This window comes from Mandrillus leucophaeus, unplaced genomic scaffold (assembly GCF_000951045.1).
Source record: "Mandrillus leucophaeus isolate KB7577 unplaced genomic scaffold, Mleu.le_1.0 Scaffold354, whole genome shotgun sequence".
Classification (NCBI taxonomy): domain Eukaryota; kingdom Metazoa; phylum Chordata; class Mammalia; order Primates; family Cercopithecidae; genus Mandrillus; species Mandrillus leucophaeus.
The window spans coordinates 286,332-305,029 of record NW_012103743.1 but is presented as its reverse complement, the minus strand read 5'-3'; the positions used below and the strand labels follow the sequence as shown (position 1 = coordinate 305,029).

Here is an 18,698-nt window from a genome sequence, read left to right as displayed (position 1 = left end):
CTCGATCTCCTGACCTTGTGATCCGCCCGTCTCGGCCTCCCAAAGTGCTGGGATTACAGGCTTGAGCCACCGCGCCCGGCCAAAGAGCTATATTCTTTACACATGCCATTCCCTCTGGTGAGAATGATCTTTCACTATCCCCCCAACTCTTACGCAACTTAAATATCACTTAGCCTCAGTATCTCCACATTTAGTTCCTGGGGTCCCACAAAGAAAGGTTGGTCAGACTCCTTTCCCCACTTAATTATTTTTGTAGAACTCTATATGACTTTATGGTGCATATTACCACTGTAATTTATTCATTAATTTGTATGTGTTTGTGTAATGACTGCCTTCCTTGTCAGATGGTAAACTCCTGTGTATTTAATGCTGTCTCCCTTTTTTCTGTCATAGTGAGTAACTTATAGTAGGTACCTAGTAAGTAGTTATTGAATGAAGCTATAGATTGAATGAATGAATATTGAAAAGAGAAAATTTCAGGGCTACATTCTGAGAGCATTTGGATTTTGAAATGTCTGTGAGATATGAAATTACCAGTGAGATCTCAAAAAGTCATCTTGCCAGGGCATAGATCTTTGCTCTGTCATTTCTCTGTTGACTAAAAACTTTCATGAATAGATTCTTCGTTATTTGAAGATGCTTCACGGCTTCCAAAACTATAACCAACAACAACAGCAGAGGCAGTTTCCATTTCCTGAGTGTTTATTCTCTATCAGGCTTTGTACTGGATGCTTTCCATGTATTACCTCATCTAAATCTCACAATAACTCTGAAAGGGAGGTTCTGTTTCATTTGTTTGTTTTTGATTTCTGTTTCCAAATGAGAAGATCAAGGCTCAGAGAGTTTAAATAACTTGCATAGGGTCGCTCAGCCTGTAAGTGGCAGGTCCAGAAGTGGAGGCGGAGCTGAGTTTTGTGGCCTGGGATAGAGCCCACCCCTCCTCCTCTTCAACTGAAGTAGTCTCTTTTTATCTGCTTTACAAATTGGGTCTCTGCCTCAGTTTTCTTTGGAGCCAAGGTTTGTGGCTAAAGAAGAATTTGAAAACTCCAGGCCTGTAGAATATATTTGACTGGGATGTACCCTTTTCAGCTTCATGCTCTCCCTTCGCTACATCTCCCACTGTGCTTCCCAAAATGCACTTTGCTTTCTTCTGCAGCTAACAAGTTACTGTGCATCCATAAGGCAGTTTCCAGATCTCAAGATAGAAGTGTTGTGTTTTCTGCATGCTCCTCCCACAGGAGATCCATCCTTCCATCCTAGCAGCAGTCATCCTCTTTCTAAGTAGTGGCTGACAAGTTTGTTTCCACCACTAGTCTGAGCCTCTGGAAAAGATGGGCCAGGTCTGCCTCTTCTGAAGCTCCTTGGTCTGGCCCAAGATCTGGCACAGAGCGTAGGAGGCTCAGCCAGTGCTTGATGAGTGAATGCATATCAACTTAAAGTGGGTACTCAGAACTAACCAGCTGAGTTCAGAAGCCTGGAACACAAACTCTAATGTATACTCACAGAACCCCAGAAATGCAAGGTGGAGATGATCAGATGTATGAATCACATTCGGAAAAGAATGAAAATATTTCCATAATAAAATATGTTTCTTTTCTAAAACAGATGTGCTGTGATTGTTTCATGAGGAAGTAATTAAACATGTTTGATTAAAACATTCATAAACACTACCATTTATTCAAGGCTACTATATATGCTGCTCTCTTTATTGATACTTTATCTGTTGTGTCTGCTTCTCTTAATCCTCCGGTAAGGTGTCTTTTTAAATCTTCATTTTAGAGATAAGGAAACTGAGGCTCACAGAGATGAAGTAGCTTGCCCAAGGATAGTCAACTTCTGAGCAATAGATAGAGGTATGAACCTAGTCTGTCTGACTTCAGAACCAGTGCCTTGCCATCACCCTAACTGCTTCTGATCTTGTATTTTAGATTCTTTTCAGCTCCGAGCACACACATGCCCTTCTCCCTCTCAGCCCTCCCTGTGCCTAGCATGGTTTGTCTTCCTCCTTCCCTTTCCCCCTTCTCACTGCACTCCTCTCTCCATTTCCTTGTAGTATCTCTTTGATTATTGCCTCTTTGCATCCTGAAATGGAAATATTTTTGATAATGTCAATGATTGGACACTATTACATGTGGAAACTGGTGTTAATAGTGTGGTAATGTCACGTTTGCATTAATAAATACAAAATGATACATTTTATTAAGGCCAAATTACCTATATTATGATTTTGTTTTCTTTATGTAGCCTTTAATTCTTAAGGATTTTTTAGTCTCATTTTATATTTTTTAAATATATGTTTTTTCCTCCATTTAAAATATAACAGTGTAGTGAAAAGAAAAGTTGATCAGATAATTTTTTTTCTTTTATTAAGCATTGTCTAAACAGTGAGATACCTATTTGAAATTATATGAAATACAATACTCAAATACTTCAGTATGTTCTTTCTGGAGAAGTTTATGAGGTTTCTTAAAGGCTTAGATTCATTTATTTTCTGCCTCTCTTAGTATTTCAGCAGGATTAAGTTTTTTGAATCAGTGGATCAAGTTTTAATTTTCCTGTTCCTTCCTTATACTGACATATGCTTTGGCAGAACAAAAAAGAGACCTAAACATGTCAGCATGATTTTTGTTCAATGAATTAAAAACCATAAAAGTAACAAGATCTGATCCAAATCCCTAAACTCCTGACATGGTGGTTTTGTCCTTTTCAGTCCCAAGCTTCATATTACTGACTTTGAAGAGCTTTCTGCCTGGAAGCAGAAGTAATGGCAGCAGTGCATGATTTACTTGAAATAGATTACAAGAGTAAAAAGAATATAGGCCAGAAAGATCGGGATTTGAATCCCAGTTCTCTCACTCATGCTCACGGGCCAGTCACTTAACGTCTGTGAGCCTGTTTCCTCATTTGAAGAGTTGTGAGGATCAATGAAGTAACATACTTAAAGTACTCACGTGGCCCGGGGGGTTTAATAATAGTAGTAATTAGACTCATTGTTATTTTGAGAATACCTTCAAATAGCTGAATCCAAAAGGATTTACATAAATATAACTGTTCCCTTCAGAGCTTATTCTTTCTGAAAATTATTTTTTTCTCAGCAGAGAAAATATAAGGTAGATGTTACTAAATCTTTAACAGCTGCTCATCACTATTCCACACTGAACATGTACCCAGAACTTGGGATTGTCCTTTCTTGAGCAAGAACCGTGTTGATTTGAGGGTCAGGAAGCATAAGCATGCCCATTTTAGGACCCGGGGGGAGCAGAGGAATGTTGTCATACTAAGACCATTGGCTTTTGTGACAGGCCAGCTTGGGTTTGACTGGGTTTGACTTTGTATAAGGGACCAAATTTCTTTGGGCCTCATTTTCTTCATCTGTAAAATGTGGTTTGTGATCTTACAAGACTCTCTGTGATATGGCTTCCCAGCCTCTTTTCTTGTCACTCCTTTCTTTGTTATCAGTGCTTCAGCCAATTCCTTAAATGAAACATGGGCTCTTGGTGGTTTTGTCCTTTTCAGTCCCAAGCTTCATATTACTGACTATGAAGAGCTTTCTGCCTGGAAGCAGAAGTAATGGCAGCAGTGCATGATTCACTTGAAACAGATTACAAGAGTAGCAGAAGGAATACAGGCCAGAAATATTGGGATCTGAATCCCAGTTCTCTCACTGGGAAGTTTGGTACCTTATACAAAGTCAAACCCAGTGTGCCCACGTTTGGGCAACTTAAAGCCTTTTTACATGTGTTTTCCTCCTCCTGGAAATTCCAGGAGTTCAGCCCACAGAGAGGAAAGTTACAAACTGCTGAACTGGTTGACAGAGTGATGTTAAATTCTTGGCCAGCAGTTAATGTATAGAATGATTTTGTTGAATGTTTTTTGTTTTTTATCAGAGTAACCAGAGAGCACAGAGAAATGCTGGTGAAACTGGCCAAACAGAACACCAACAAGGCCAAAGACTCTTTACGGAAGGTTCGCACCAACGCAATGAACAAGCTGAAGAAATCCAAGGATACAGTCTCGGAGGACACCATTAGGCTAGTAGAGAAACAGGTACTATTGCCAACAGATGTAGTAGTATCTGTGTATTCAACGCAAGGAATCATTTGTTCATGTTTGAGGTGAGGACAGTTAAAACAGAATACCTCTCATCATTCATTCACATTGTCAACATTGACTTGAGTCTCTGTTCTGGGCTTAGCCTAAGGCCAGATTCAGAGGGATCCATAGAGGAGGATAAGACACTTGTATTGTGTGCCAGGTTTTGTTTGGAACACTTTATATTACTTCATTTACCCTCATCACTACAAAACTATGAGGTAGGTAGTAAGGAAACTGAGGTTCCAGTAAGTTAAATAGCTTGCCCAAAATCACGCTGCTGGAAATTGGTAGAAATCGGATCCATACTCAGGCAGACTGATTTCAGAGCCTTTACACTAATGTTCTCCTGTCTGGTTTTCTGGTTGCTGAGAAGTGAGCACTTAATGTTCTCAGTGTGCTGAGTAGTGGCACTTGAATAAATCTTAAGCTATTGGAGTAAAATAGTGAGTGACAAGGGGGAAAAGTAAAACCATATGTACAAAGGTACGGTGATATAAAAACAATATTCAGTTAGATCATGCGGGTTTGAACATAGGATAAGACTAGGGAATGAATAAAGAAAACAGAGTGGCTAGATAATAGAAGGAAGGTCTTGTACACCAGGTTTAGGGGTTTGAACGTTAACATGTACAGACTTTCTCACATTGTGCGACTATATAAGTCATATGTGGCCATAGTAATGGTACACAACTACCCCAAAACTCAGTGATCGACAATATCGAAGCATTATTTCTTATTCTTATTTCCATGGGCCAGCTGGGGTGTAGCTATTCTAGCCTGGGCTCAGTGGGCTTGACTCCAGATCTTGGATTGGGTTCAAATCTGCTTTATATATCTCTTAATCTTCCGGAGCCAACAGGTTTCCTAGGGCCTCTTTTCGTGGTAACAGCAGATGCCACGATCAGAAGCCCAACCACTCAAGTACATTTTAAACACCTACTCTTTTCACATTTGATTGGCCAAAGCAAGTCACTTGGGCCAAGCTCAATATCTTTGGTACAAGGAAATACATATATTTATGGAGGTCTGGGGAAAGAAGTGAATATTTGCTGAACAACATCTAATCTACCAAAGTACCATAATCACTTGGGTAGCTTATAAAAATCCAGGTATCTGGGGCCCCATTTCCAGAGATTGAGTCAGTGAATCTGGGATAGAGCCTAGGAATCTGTATTTTAAATCCTTCTCGGGTGATTCTCATACAGAGACACGCTTAAAAGGTTTTTTTTAGATGATGGAGAGAGCACATCTATGTTTATGAAAGATGACTGTAGTGGCCAGGTAAAAAACAGATTGTAGGGGGCAAGACTGAAAGCAGGGAGACCAGGGAAGCTGCTGCAGAAATCCAACCAGGAAGTGATGGTGACTTGAACCTGAGTGGCACCTGTAGAAAGATGTAGAGATAGAATTAGTAATGTTCAATGTAATATAAAGGGTTTGATAGGCCTTGAAGCCTCCTCATCCACGATAAAGCAGCATTTTAGGGAGATTGAACAGGCGTGTGGGCTGGATAGGGAGTGAAGAGAGAAGCGAGAAACAAGGAGAAACCTTAGTGGGACCCCTGAAGAAGTCCATAAATTGACTAGCTGCTCCCCTTCTCCTCCATCAGCAGTTAAAATGCTAGTTTTACTAGCAATTTACTAGTAGGAGAGCCATAACAATCACCTGGCGGGGGGAATTTTAGGTGGCTTCCTGGGCCCTACTCCTGCATTTTCTGATATGTTTTCTGATACAGTAGCTCTGCCTAGAAATGTATATTTTTATTTTACTTAATTTTATTAATTTATTTTTCTTGAGATGGGGGTCTCACTATGTTGCCCAGGCTGGTCTTGTCATCCTGGACTCAAGTAGTCCTCCTGTAGCTGGGATAACAGGTGCACCCAGCTGGAATGTATAGTTTTAAAAAGCTCTCAGGTAATTCTGTAAAAGCATGTGTAGAAGATAATGACCTAGAAGATTGTTCTACACTTGTTGTCCTGTGACCTTGGGGAAGTTGCTTGACTCTTTGGAGTCTGTTTTCTGTAAAAAGGGATTGGTCATTTCTGCCTTGAATGGTTTCCTTGGTATGCTAGAAAGCACCATTAGTGTACCTGACACCCACACACTCAGAGCTCCTCTCTTGCCATCTCTCTGCCCTCCTCTTTCCCTATATCAGCTAAAAGAGGAGGTTCAGAGATTAGGCGGGCCTTTCCTGAGCACTGACCAGGCCTCGTTAATAGTCTGGGCCCTGGCTCCAGCTGGGCCAGCTCCTGGTCTTTCTCCCAGGGGATTTCTTCACTGCTTTGCCTTGTCATTGCTTCTTGGTGGTAAGCCTATGGACCTCCAGGGCCTGCCAGGCACTCCTCACTCAGCAAGCCAGGACATCTGCCTCAGGGACTAGAGCCCACAGCTCCTTGAAAGAGGAAGAATGATCAGATAGCAAGCATTCTTGATAAAACCCTCTTGACAAAGACCTTGCTGGAAGTCTTCACTCATTAGCGCTGGCTTTTTGCCATCCTCTTCAGATAAGAATTTTTCTTTAGTGCTTCTTACTGTTGATTTTTTTTTTTTTTTTTTTTTGAGACGAAGTCTCGCTCTATTGCCCAGGCTGGAGTGCAGTGGCCGGATCTCAGCTCACTGCAAGCTCCGCCTCCTGGGTTCACGCCATTCTCCTGCCTCAGCCTCCCGAGTAGCTAGGACTACAGGCGCCCACCACCTCGTCCGGCTAGCTTTTTGTATTTTTTTTTAGTAGAGACGGGGTTTCACCGTGTTAGCCAGGATGGTCTTGATCTCCTGACCTTGTGATCCACCCGTCTCGGCCTCCCAAAGTGCTGGAATTACAGGCTTGAGCCACTGCACCCAGCCAATTACTGTTGATTTTTGTTAAAGTGAAAATAGCTGTATTAGTTTTGCTGTTAAAACAATGAAGAAAATAATTGAAATCTCATCACTCAGATGACTATTGTTAACATTTTAGTGTAGAACTTCAAGTACTCTCTCGAAACAAGAAAAAGAAAAAGTATCATACTATTTATATGACACAATATATCATAGACATCTTTCAAAAAATAATATTATTTAAATGTTTATTCTTTTTTTTTTTTTTTTCTCACCCAGACTGGAGTGCAGTGGTGCAATCTCGACTCACTGCAACCTCCACCTTCTGGGTTCAAGGGATTCTCCTGCCTCAGCCTCCCGAGTAGCTGGGATTATAGGCATGTGCCACCATGCCCTGCTAATTTTTGTATTTTTGGTAGAGACGGGGTTTCACCATGTTTGCCAGGCTGGTCTTGAACTCTGACCTCAGATGATCCTCCCGCCTCAACCCCCCAAAGTGCTGGGATTATGGGTGTGAGCCCAGCTAAATGTTTATTCTTAACCGGGATAGTTAATAACTTAATTTACTGTCATAGAGTTAAAAGTTTGGAATAAGAGAGAGCCTTATATACACTTCACGGTATTCTTTCTGCTGTCAGAAGGCCCCAAACTGGAATTTTTGGGGGGGGTGTGTGTGTGTGTATGTGCGCATGCATGTTTTAAAGATATAAAACAAGGCTATGGCTGATTGTTGCTTCCTCAGACAGCTTTAAAATTTTGTTTACTTTTGTTCCTTATTATCAAAGTAATATATGTTCATTGGAGAAAATTTAGAGTACAGAAGACTGTTTAAAACAATGAGGGAAAATTCATCCTACCATCCCACATTGGAGGGCAACCGTTCTTAACATTTTGGAATATTTCTTTTTTCCTTTTTTTTCTTAAAAAAAAAAAAAAACTACATAATTTTAAGCATGGTTGAGAAAATATAGTATATATGCAATTTTGTATTCAGCTTTTTATTTTCTGTTTGACCTCAAAGGCATTAGCATTTTTCATGTCTTGAAAAACTCTTTGTAAAACTCTTTCTGATGCCTGTTAAATAGTTGGTGTTGTGGTGTTCACTTTCATAAGCCCTCTTTTTGGACATTTTAGTTTGTTTAAACTTTTTTCTTGTAAGGTTGCAGTGAGTATATATATATCTCTGTATCTTTGTTGAGATTTCCTTAGAATAGACTGGAATGTCCCAAGTGTGGAATTACTGTACAGAGGGATTGCATATTTTTAATAAGATTCTTGGTACATACTACTGTGTTTTTAAAATATATATGTATTTAATTTGCCTTTTTAACCCCTAACACTTGAACCTAGAATTTTTTATCTGAGCTGAAAATGTTGCTTATCTAGGAAGTGTTGCTTTTATTTTCACACTCTATAGAAAAGATTGTTATTCTTTGTATAAATCCATATGACCTTTCTAGAGGATAATATACACTAAAATCCATACAATTCTGATTTAGCGACTTAGGAATTTGCCCAAAATAAATAATCAAGAGCCTTATTTATAGAAATGTTCATTGATATATATAATAGTAGAAAACTGGAAACTATAAATTTTTGACTGTGGGAAGTAAATTGTTTTACATTCATTAAAATCTACATAGAAAGTTACAAAAATATTTTATAGACATGGTAAATTTTTTTGGAATTTGTTTTTAAAAGGTACATTATACTGCAGTTTGATTTTATTTTTATAAAGGAAAGTCACATGTACATAGGGTTGGCAGCTTATACATGTCAAAATATTAAAGGTGGTCATTTCAGAAGATGGGATTATAAACAATTTGGATTTTATTTTGTGTGAGATTATCTTTTTTAATTTTTCAAAAATCTTTTGAGGTCAGATGTTTTAAAGCTTTATTATAAAAATGCTTCTTTAATTTTTGGTGTATAGGAATGAAATGATAGGCCAGGCGCGGTGGCTCACGCCTATAATCCCAGCACTTTGGGAGGCCCAGGAGATCGAGACCGTTCTGGTTAACACGGTGAAACTCTGTCTCTACTAAAAATATAAAAAATTAGCCGGGCATGGTGGTGGGCGCCCGTAGTCCCAGCTACTCGGGAGGCTGAGGCAGGAGAATCGCTTGAACCCGAGAGGCAGAGCTTGCAGTGAGCCAGATCGTGCCACTGCATTCCAGCCTGGGCGACAGAGCAAGACTCCATCTCAAAAGAATAAATAAATAAAAATAAGAATGAAATGATTCATTTGTAGGTTCTATCCCTGTAGTCATGTTTGACCCCCAAATTTCCTCAACTATTCCCCCACCCCCGCTACTTCCCAAGCCGGCTTCCAGGCAAGCTTTGCTGAAGAAGGACCGGGGTCTTCCCGCTCAGGACTCTGACATCTGCCAGCCTGCTGTTTCACCTTGGCTTTGGTTTGCTATAAATGCGCCTGCTGAACATTAAAGTACTTGGCAGAAACCACCAGTAACTCTGGCCAAGATCCTTTCACTGCTGCCTTTCCCTGAGAAACAGTGCTGCTCTGAAATGAGCAAAGCTGGGTGCTAGCAGAGCTAAAGGAGGGAAAGGCTCCTGGCAGATGGGTGGCAGGCAGGGAGCTGGTCCAGGCAAGGCAGTGGGTGTTTTGAGCTAGGCCTCAGGAAGGATGGCTGATAGGCAGGCCTGCCACAGGAGTGTACTCCATGCTCCTGCCATTCCCCTTTTCTGTCCCTGCCTTTCATTTTCCTGAATTTGTAAGTAGCAAATGTGATGATGATAACGATGATGACGATGTTATAATCTCTATGAGGCAGTGCATTATATTGGCAAGGGTTCTTGCTTTGGAGTGGGACAGGCCTAGATTAAAATCCTGGCTGTTTTACTTCTTAGCTGTTAACGTCAGCAAATGGTGTCATCTTTCTGAACCTCTGTTTCTTCATCCACAAAGTGGGAGCACAGGATTGATACGAGGACCAAATGATGCTACATACTTAAAAGTGGCTAGTATGGTGGCTGGTCCTCAGTAATTTTTCGCCCTATTTCTTTATCCTTCTCTTCTCCCCAGTCTTGCGACTTTAAATGTAGAACTTGGATTGACTCTTAATGTCCCTAACACAGCCTGTCTGGAATGAGGAAGGACTCGGCCAGGAGCTATGGGACCCCTCCAAAGGGGAATAAGAGCCTCAAACTGGCCATTAAGATGGGTGAGTTCCTGGCTCAGCCACACCACTGACTTTTTTTTTTTTTTTTTTTTTTGAGACAGAGTCTGGCTCTATCCCCCAGGCTGGAGTGCAGTGGCGCAATCTTGGCTCACTGCAAGCTCCGCCTCCCGGGTTCATCCCATTCTCCTGCCTCCAGCTAATTTTTTGTATTTTTAGTAGAGACGGGGTTTCACTGTGTTAGCCAGGATGGTCATTGTCAATCTCCTGACCTCATGATCCTCCCGCCTCGGCCTCCCAAAATGCTGGGATTACAACCACTGACTTTTTATATGATCTTGGACTGATCAGTTAACATTCTGTGCCTTGATTTACTCCTCTGTAAAATGGGGATAATACCTATTATACCTACTTTATAGAGGCTATGTGAGGTTGTTGGATTTGAATGAAGTAATAGAAGATAAAACACTTTTGCATTCCTACTATGCAACTGTCAAGTTAAATAATGTTTATTATATGGTAAAGAGAGATAACAGTCTTTCGTATGTTATAGGGATTGTGTGCAATAATGCTCGTAAAGTTTTAACCAAGTGTCTGACGTGGTAAGTACTCAGTAAGTGGAAGCTGTTGTTGGCCTTGTTGCTATTAATCATCATTATTTTAAGACGTCTGATAAAGGTAGAAAAGATGAACTTATAGGCAGGCTGTCCCCAAGAACACCTTATGCTTGTACTGTGGTAAAATGTTAGTGAATATTTTCACTAATTTTTTTTTTTTTTTTTTTTTTTTTTTTTTTTTTTTTCTTTTTTGAGAGAGTCTCTGTTGCCCAGGTTGGAGTGCAGTGGCACCATCTCTACTCAGTGCATCCTCCACCTCCTGGGCTCAAGCTATCCTCCCATCTCAGTTTCCTGAGTAGCTGGGACTACAGACGTATGTCACCATGCCCGGCTAATTTTTTGTGTTTTTTTAAGAGATGGGATTTCCCCATATTGCCAGGCTGGTCTCAAACTCCTGGGCTCAAGTGATCCTCCCACCTCAGCCTCCCAAAGTGCTGGGATTACACATGTGAGCCACCAACCACACCTGCCCTATTTTCATTAATTGATTAATTGGAAAGAAGTTAGGAAGTGATAGTAAAAGTTATAGTAACACGAAATAGCAAATAACCAGTTTAAAATGTGCTTGCATATTCATTTGATAGATGAGGAAACTGAGAGTCAAAGTGGGAAAATGTGACTACACATTTTCACCCCACTAATTTCACCCAGAACCCATGTTATCAAATTGTTACCCTAAGTACTCTCCCTCCTCCCAGTCCCCATCCTTGTCCCCAAACAACCCGCAAAGCCATTTTTCCAGAGGAGGCTTTCAGCCATCATTCCTGGCTGTCCCAGGCTGCCAGCCTGCAGGTGTTGGAGTACTGCTGGGCACCATGCCACACCACATGCAATGCAGCCACAGGAGGGCAAAAGCATCTCAAGGCTTTGTGGCTAGCTGAGTGAGGAGGGACCAAACTGTCATTCTGAGTCCAGCCACTCTTGCAGTGTCTGGCAGCCCCCAGGTGCTTTGCTTTTCCAGCTGAAAAAATGTACAACTGTTGCTATGGTGAGAGCCTGGCCACCTCCCTGCCTGGGACCAATTGCTCTAAATCCTTTTTAGTTTCTACCCTTTTTAGTGCATTTAGTTCTCAATTCCTAGCCAAGGCCTGTGGTCTGCAAATAAAGATATCCAACAGCCGCTATGCTGCTGAGCATGCAGATCCTTGGCACCATGCTGCAGCCCTCAAAGCCTCCTGCCTAAGGCTTCCTGCTTTCAGTCTCTTTTAGATGTAGGAAGGAGGCTGCAGCAGCTACTATATTGTATTGCGTTTTGTTTTTCATTCTTAGAGGGAGTACATGTTTATTGCAGAAAATTTGGAAAATATAGAAAAGCACAGAAAACTTTAATAATTATTCACTTAGTGTGTTTTTCCTGAGAACTTGATATGTGTTAAGTCCTTGGCTGGATGTGACAGAGATGGACATGAACGATACATTACCTATCTTCCCATCACTAGAATATAACCACTATTAATATTTTGACAAGTTTCCTTGCAGCTTTTAAAAATACACGATTTTTTGTTTATATATTTTAGAGATCATTTCTACTATGTATATACACAATTTTGTGTCCTGTTTTTCTTCAGTTCAAGGATAATGTGAGCATGTTTCCATGATATGTACTGGAATGTTATTCATATTAACACCCTATCCTTAAGAAGTAGAAAATCTTTACCATTTTTAATGACTGTATGTATTCAACTACTTCCCCATTCTATAACTTTAGATTTTCTAATTTTTGTATTATTAAATATAAAGCTGGGATAAATATCTTTGTGTATAGAACTTCAGAAAATTTTTTCAGATCCTGTTCATGTGATAATTTCCCAGTTGAGAGATTTTGGGGTTAAATGGTATGAACATTTGCATCAATCTGAATTTCTATCAGTGATATATGAGCTTATCCATTTCATCATAGCTTGCTGGCATTGAATATTGTAATTAAAAACCACAGCATCAAATTTTGCTATGATAGCTGAATTGTATCTTGTTTTAATTTGCATTTCTTTGATGTCTGTTTTCCATGTTTGTTAACCAGATGTACCTCTTTTTTTTTTTTCAAGGCTTTTTTTTTCCACCTAACTATTGGGATCTTAATATTCTTCTTATCAATTTGTATGAGGGCTTTATATACAAAGTATTTGAGGTGTAGGAAATTCTAGAGGCTCATTAGGGAACAGATAAGACTAGCTTCTCTATATTGTAGATTACTAGTTAAGAATTTTGGGCTGTGGAATCTGAATACTGTGGATTAAATTTTGTCATTCTAGCTTTCTAGCTATGTGTCCTGAATAAGTAATCTAAATGCCTCAGTTTTCCTGTCTGCAAAATGGGGATAATAATAGTATCTATCTTACGGGTTTGCTGTTAGGAGTTAAAAAGAATATATATATATATAAAGTTCTGAGTACAGTGCCTGGCTGGTACTTAATGTGAACTTTTGTCTCTATTATTATTTCTCACATAACCTTTTCATGTTTCTGGAATATTCATCCCCTACCCTTTTCCAGCCCCATTAATCAGGCTGTCTCATTTTGTGTTCTTGCAGATCAGCCAAATGGCCGATGACACAGTGGCAGAACTGGACAGGCATCTGGCAGTGAAGACCAAAGAACTCCTTGGATGAAAGTCCATTGGGGACCAGCAGTACTCCAGAGCCCAGTTTCTGCTGGATCCCATGGGTGGCACATTGGGACCTCTCTCCCTCCCCCATCCACACAGAAGACTGTCACCACTCTGACAGAAGGCTGTCCTTGTGAGGCCCAGACTTCCAGTGGAACACTCAGACTTGTTCATTCTCTTCCTCCTTCTTCTGCTCTCGGCCTTCTGACATGGGTGACTCTCAGAAAATACTTGCTGCTGGCAAAGGGCCTTTACTCAGGCTTTTGCTTTGACTTGATGTCACCAAGGGACTGAGGCCATTGGCAGGCTTAGTACCACCTGCTCCTCATCTTAGGAGCCTCCTTTTCAAGTAATTAGGCTCTGTTCCCATTTTAAAATTCTGCTTGGGCTGATATTGGCCTTCACCTGTGACTGGACACTTTACTAGAGGCCCATTTTCACTAAACAATAAAATCTAAATAAATTGGAAGGAATAACAACCACAAAGGAAAGAATAGAGTTGGTCTGGATTGATGATCACTGAGGATCTGTATGTGAAGCACCCAGAACAGTAGTTTTGCTTCGGAGTCATCTTCACACATGCTCTTTTCTCTGCCTGGATCTCTCTTCCCCTCCTTACCTGGCCAGTCCTGTTTATTATCAGGCCTTGTCTTGGATATCACATCCTCTGGGAAGTCTTCCTTTCCCCTCTAACCTAGGGCCCTCATTACTGGCTCTCATAGCATAGTCTACTGCTTTGTACGAACTCTTAAGTATCCTTTTTGCATTTAATTAGCCTGTATATCCTCAGAACTTTGTGTAATGCTTGGAGCATAGTAGGCAGCCGTATGTTGTATTGTGAATAAATTGCACATAGTAGCTACCCAGAAAATGCTGACTTCTTTTCTTTCTGGTCTTAACACTGTCCTTCTATCATTTTCCACTCTTGTACTTGTTCTCAACATTTACTTGGCAGTGAGACACCTTTCCCTCAGGGCCTGCCCATTGTTGACAGACAAGTGGTTTATTGTGGCCTATCTTCGGATGCTGGGTTATTAGGTTTTTCCCTCCAATTATTTTTTATTCATTCATTCATTCCTAATATAGCCATTATGAGTTGGGCATTATTTATAATCTTGACAGTAAACTTAAGAGATGTGTATTATCTCCATTTTACAAATAGGAAAACTAAGTCTTGACAGTATTAGGTAACTTGCCCAAAGTAACAAAGCAAAGCTGATAAGTGGTAGAAGGTTTTCATGATTCATTATCAGTGTCATTTACATAGAAGTGAAGTTTCTTGTCCAGGGTTACATAGCTAGCAAGTGGCAGAGCTGGCATTCAAATGGAGGCCTAATATGCTAATGTAAAAGGAAAAAATCAAACTTTTTTTCCTTTTATACTTTCACACTCAACATGGAACACTTCTGTGACCAGGTGTGTGAGTTTGTTTCCCCCGCACACCAAGCAGTTCTCCAGCAGTCACCAACTGGGTATCCTATAATTCAGTTCATTTCTTTTTTTTTCTTTTTTTCTTTTTTTTTAATTTATTTTTTATTATTGATTCAGTTCATTTCTGACATTACCTGGAAATAGTGTCAGATCCCATGGGTTGAGGGCTCCATCTCCCAAGACTGCCAACGCTTTCAATGCCAGTCACGAGTCTGGGCCACCCATACTCCTGACTGACCAAATACAAACTAGAGTCCTTGACTTCCTTGGGTTCAGTTAATTTCCTAGGACAGCTCACAGAACGCAGGGAAACACATTCACTGGTTTATTATAAGAGATACAGCTGAACAACCCAATGAAGGAGGTACACAGGGCAAGGTTTAGGGAGAAGGACAGGGTGTGGAGCTTCCATGCCCTCTCTGGGCTCACACTGTCTCACCAATCTAGAAGGAACCACTGTCCTGCTGTCTTCATTAGCATTTAGTGAGCACCAATTGTCAGGTACTGTACTACGTACTGGCAATACAAAAATGGGTAAGATATGGCCCCTGTTTTGAGGGAGTACATAGTGCACTGAACTAAATTGCTATCTATAATAATCTCTCAGGTGGAAAAGTAGGAAGTTCATTCCAATTCTGCAAGGTGTCTGCTTTCAGAATGGAGCCCACTTTGGTGGTGGCAAGGCCTGGCTGAGTTCTTTCGAAGCAGCATCCAACTTCTCATTGCTCTTTGAGTTCCTCCGTATTCTGTCCTGTGCTGGAGGCAATAAGGGTTGCACTTTCCCCTTTACTTACACTGGTGAAACATGCAGTGAGGATTCAAGGTCAAAATTGGGCCAAAGTTAAACTAACACAGTCTCCTGCCCCACTTACCTGTTCTCTAACCCCATTCACCAGCCCTAAGTGGTCATCACACGATTAGAAGTCAGCTGGGGGAAGAGCAGGGATAGATACAGCAATTAAGAAGCCTTTATTGGGGTAAGTCACATGACAGGGGCTTTGCAACAGTCTTTCATGAGTGGCCGAAATCCCCCACTTACTGCAAATGTGCTTCTCAAAGATGCAGGATTTTTTAATAAACAGAGGAAATGATAAATTATGTTGTAACTCCACTCCAAAGGCATTTGGTTCTTAACAGCCAAATCCTCTGTAGTCTTTAAATAAACAAAAACTTATTTGGTGAACAGACAGGGAGGAAAACGAAAGATTTTCTGTACTTGGGTTCCACATGTCAACAGTTTCTCTCCTGTGTGTATGTTGGCCAAAGCTGTATCATGATAAATGAATAAAGGAAAACCTCGAGCCCAGGGCAGTCAGACAGCTCAGCAAATGGCTTTCAGCTGATTACTCAATTTCAGTTGACATTTATCAAAGAGTTTCTCTCTTACTCTGTGTGTCAGGGCTGCAGTGGTGACAGGGACAAGAATGAGACTACCTGTTTGGATGTAATGAGTAATGCTGGAGCGATTCATTCTCCACGTCTTGTCTCCTACAGCCTGTCTCAAAAAGAAACGCTGAGTGGAAATTCTCACACTTGCCGGAGGAATTAACCACCTCTTCTATTCAGTTTAATGACTTTCAAAGTCCCATGAAATATTCAGGCTGAAGAGAATTTGATAATTTTTATCCTGTTTATTTTTTTCGTGTGTGTGTTGGAAATTACAAAATAAGTTGGAATGTAGAAAGTTTAAAACATCTCACCAGTCCCTAATCCTACTCCTTTAAAATTAGGTATATATCCTTCCAGACCTTTCTCTGTGCATATGTGTGTGTGTGTTCGTTTCATTTTGTTTTGCTTTTTGAGACAGTGTCTCACTCTGTCGCCTGTCGTGAAGTGGCGCAATCAGCTCACTGCAACCTCAAAGTCCTTGGCTCAAGCAATTCTCCCACCTCAGCCTCCTGAGTAGCTGGGACTGCAGCTATGCACTACCACACCTGGCTTTTTCTTTTTCTTTTTCTTTTTCTTTTTTTTTACTTTGTTGCCTAGGCTGGTCTCAAACACCTGGCCTCAAGTGGTCCTTCTGCCTCAGCCTCCCAAAGCGCTGGGATTACAAATGTGAGCCACTCTGCCTGGCCATAGATCATTTTTTTTTTTTTTTGACACGGAGTCTTGCTGTGTCGCCCAGGCTGAAGTGCAGTGGCGCAGTCTCGGCTTACTGCAACTTCTGCCTCCCTGGTTCAAGCAGTTTTCCCTGCCTCAGCCTCCTGAGTAGCTGGGATTACAGGTGCCCGCCACCATGCCCAGCTAATTTTTGTATTTTATTTTATTTTATTTTTTAATAGAGATGGGGTTTCACAATGTTGGCCAGGCTGGTCTTGTCCTGACTTAGGTAATCTGCCTGCCTCAGCCTCCCAAATTGCTGGGATTACAGGTGTGAACCACTGTGCCCAGCCATATAATTTTTTAGAAGGAGAGAGGGGAACTATTCATATTCTGATGTTTGCTTTTTTTTCTTACCCCGTAACAATCATGGTCATCTGTCCATGTTTGTACATGTAGATACAATTTATTCTTTCATTGTGATACAATATTCCGTAATATGGATCTACCATGACTTATTTCACTATTACCCCATGACACTACTTAAAAAATAAATTATTTCACATGCATTGGAGGATATTTGTATTTAAAGATTTTTTTTTTTTTTTTTTTTTAGGAAAAAAGGCCCCTATTCTAAGATTATCTGATAAGGTCTGTTCTTTCTCCCTCAACCTCAGACCAACATTTATTGAATGCCTACAGTGGACCAGGTTCCATGTGAGACCCTTTACACATGTTACTACATTGAAACTTCTGATCAGTCCTTGTTAATGTAGCTGTTATGATTATCTGTTTTTCTGTGAAAAAAACTGAGGTTCAGAAAGGGTATTTAACTTGCCCAAGGTCACACATGTAGTAAGTGCTAGAATGAAATTTCAAACCCACGTCTGACTGAAGTAGGTCCTTAATCAGTGCACTTTGGTTCCCAAGTCTTCGCTGAACACTTACTCAAAGGAGACCTCACGCGGTTCTGGACCTGGATAGTGATATGAGAGAAGCAGAAGTCTTGCTTTCATAAAACAAATAGCAAGCTGTTCCTAATTAATGACTGCGTGTAAAACAGCATAATACCTGGCACATTGTAAACACCAAAGAAATGGTAGCTCTTATGAAGACAGTAAAGATTACATATTAATCCCCCGTCTGTTTGACCATCTGCCCTAGAATATATCAGAGAGGAAACAAAGTGTTCACCAAGCAGTGAATAATGATGATAATAATAACAGTATTGACAGTATCAGTAACTAATATTTGCTTGGTGCTTTTTAGTTTTCAAACTGCTTCTACATTCTTTGTTGCATTGAAACCACTCAGTGAAACTTGGCGGTTAGAAAAAGAGTGATCATAAAAGCTTGTATCCTCAAAAGCCAATTTGAGGCTTTCTTTTGCCCAAATAGATGGTCATTTTTCATGATGTGCATTTGAAATGGTATGTTCCCTATTTTGGGGGTACAAATTTTGATATGTATGCAGGAGATGTAGCTTATAGATTATGTTGCTAAGGTTTTCCATTATTTTTTGACCCTTTGATGAGTCTTGGACTGAAAGTGGTGTGTTTCAGACCCCTGCTATTAACACTTCTCTTTCTTCTTGCATTTTCTGCTTTATGAAAATGGATTCTGCTTTGTGAAAGTACTGCTGTGTTGTTTTATACATAGCGCTCCAGACGCTTACATCTTCTTTATTTCATTCAATGCTCTTAGTCTGAATTTTGTCTTGTTGTATATCAGGATTATAGCTCTTGCTTGCTTTTTGTTTACATTTGCTTTCCCCATTTCTTGATTTTTAGGCTTTCAGAATCACTATTTTAGGTGTGTTTCTTTTTTTTTGGAATTGGGTTTTGTTTGATGAACCATTCTGAAAATCTTTTTCTTATTTTTATTTTTAATTGTGGTAAAATATACATAACAAAATTTACTCAACCATTTTTTTTTAGACAGGGTCTTGCTCCGGCACT

General features: G+C 40.3%; 1 protein-coding gene across 3 annotated transcripts in view; it reads left to right on the top strand.

Annotated features, from left to right (window-relative positions):
• MRRF (mitochondrial ribosome recycling factor) overlaps window positions 1-14,137 on the top strand; it is a 65,670-nt gene extending 51,533 nt beyond the window's left edge. For 2 of the 3 annotated variants that reach the window (XM_011989466.1, XM_011989468.1), the window contains 2 exons: window positions 3,888-4,047; window positions 13,197-14,137. In XM_011989466.1, the coding sequence (XP_011844856.1) occupies window positions 3,888-4,047; window positions 13,197-13,274 (238 nt within the window). In that variant the 3' untranslated portion in view covers window positions 13,275-14,137. The remainder of the gene's footprint in view (window positions 1-3,887; window positions 4,048-13,196) is intronic. The other variant, XM_011989467.1, reaches the window with a different exon arrangement.
• The last annotated feature ends 4,561 nt before the right edge of the window (window positions 14,138-18,698 follow it).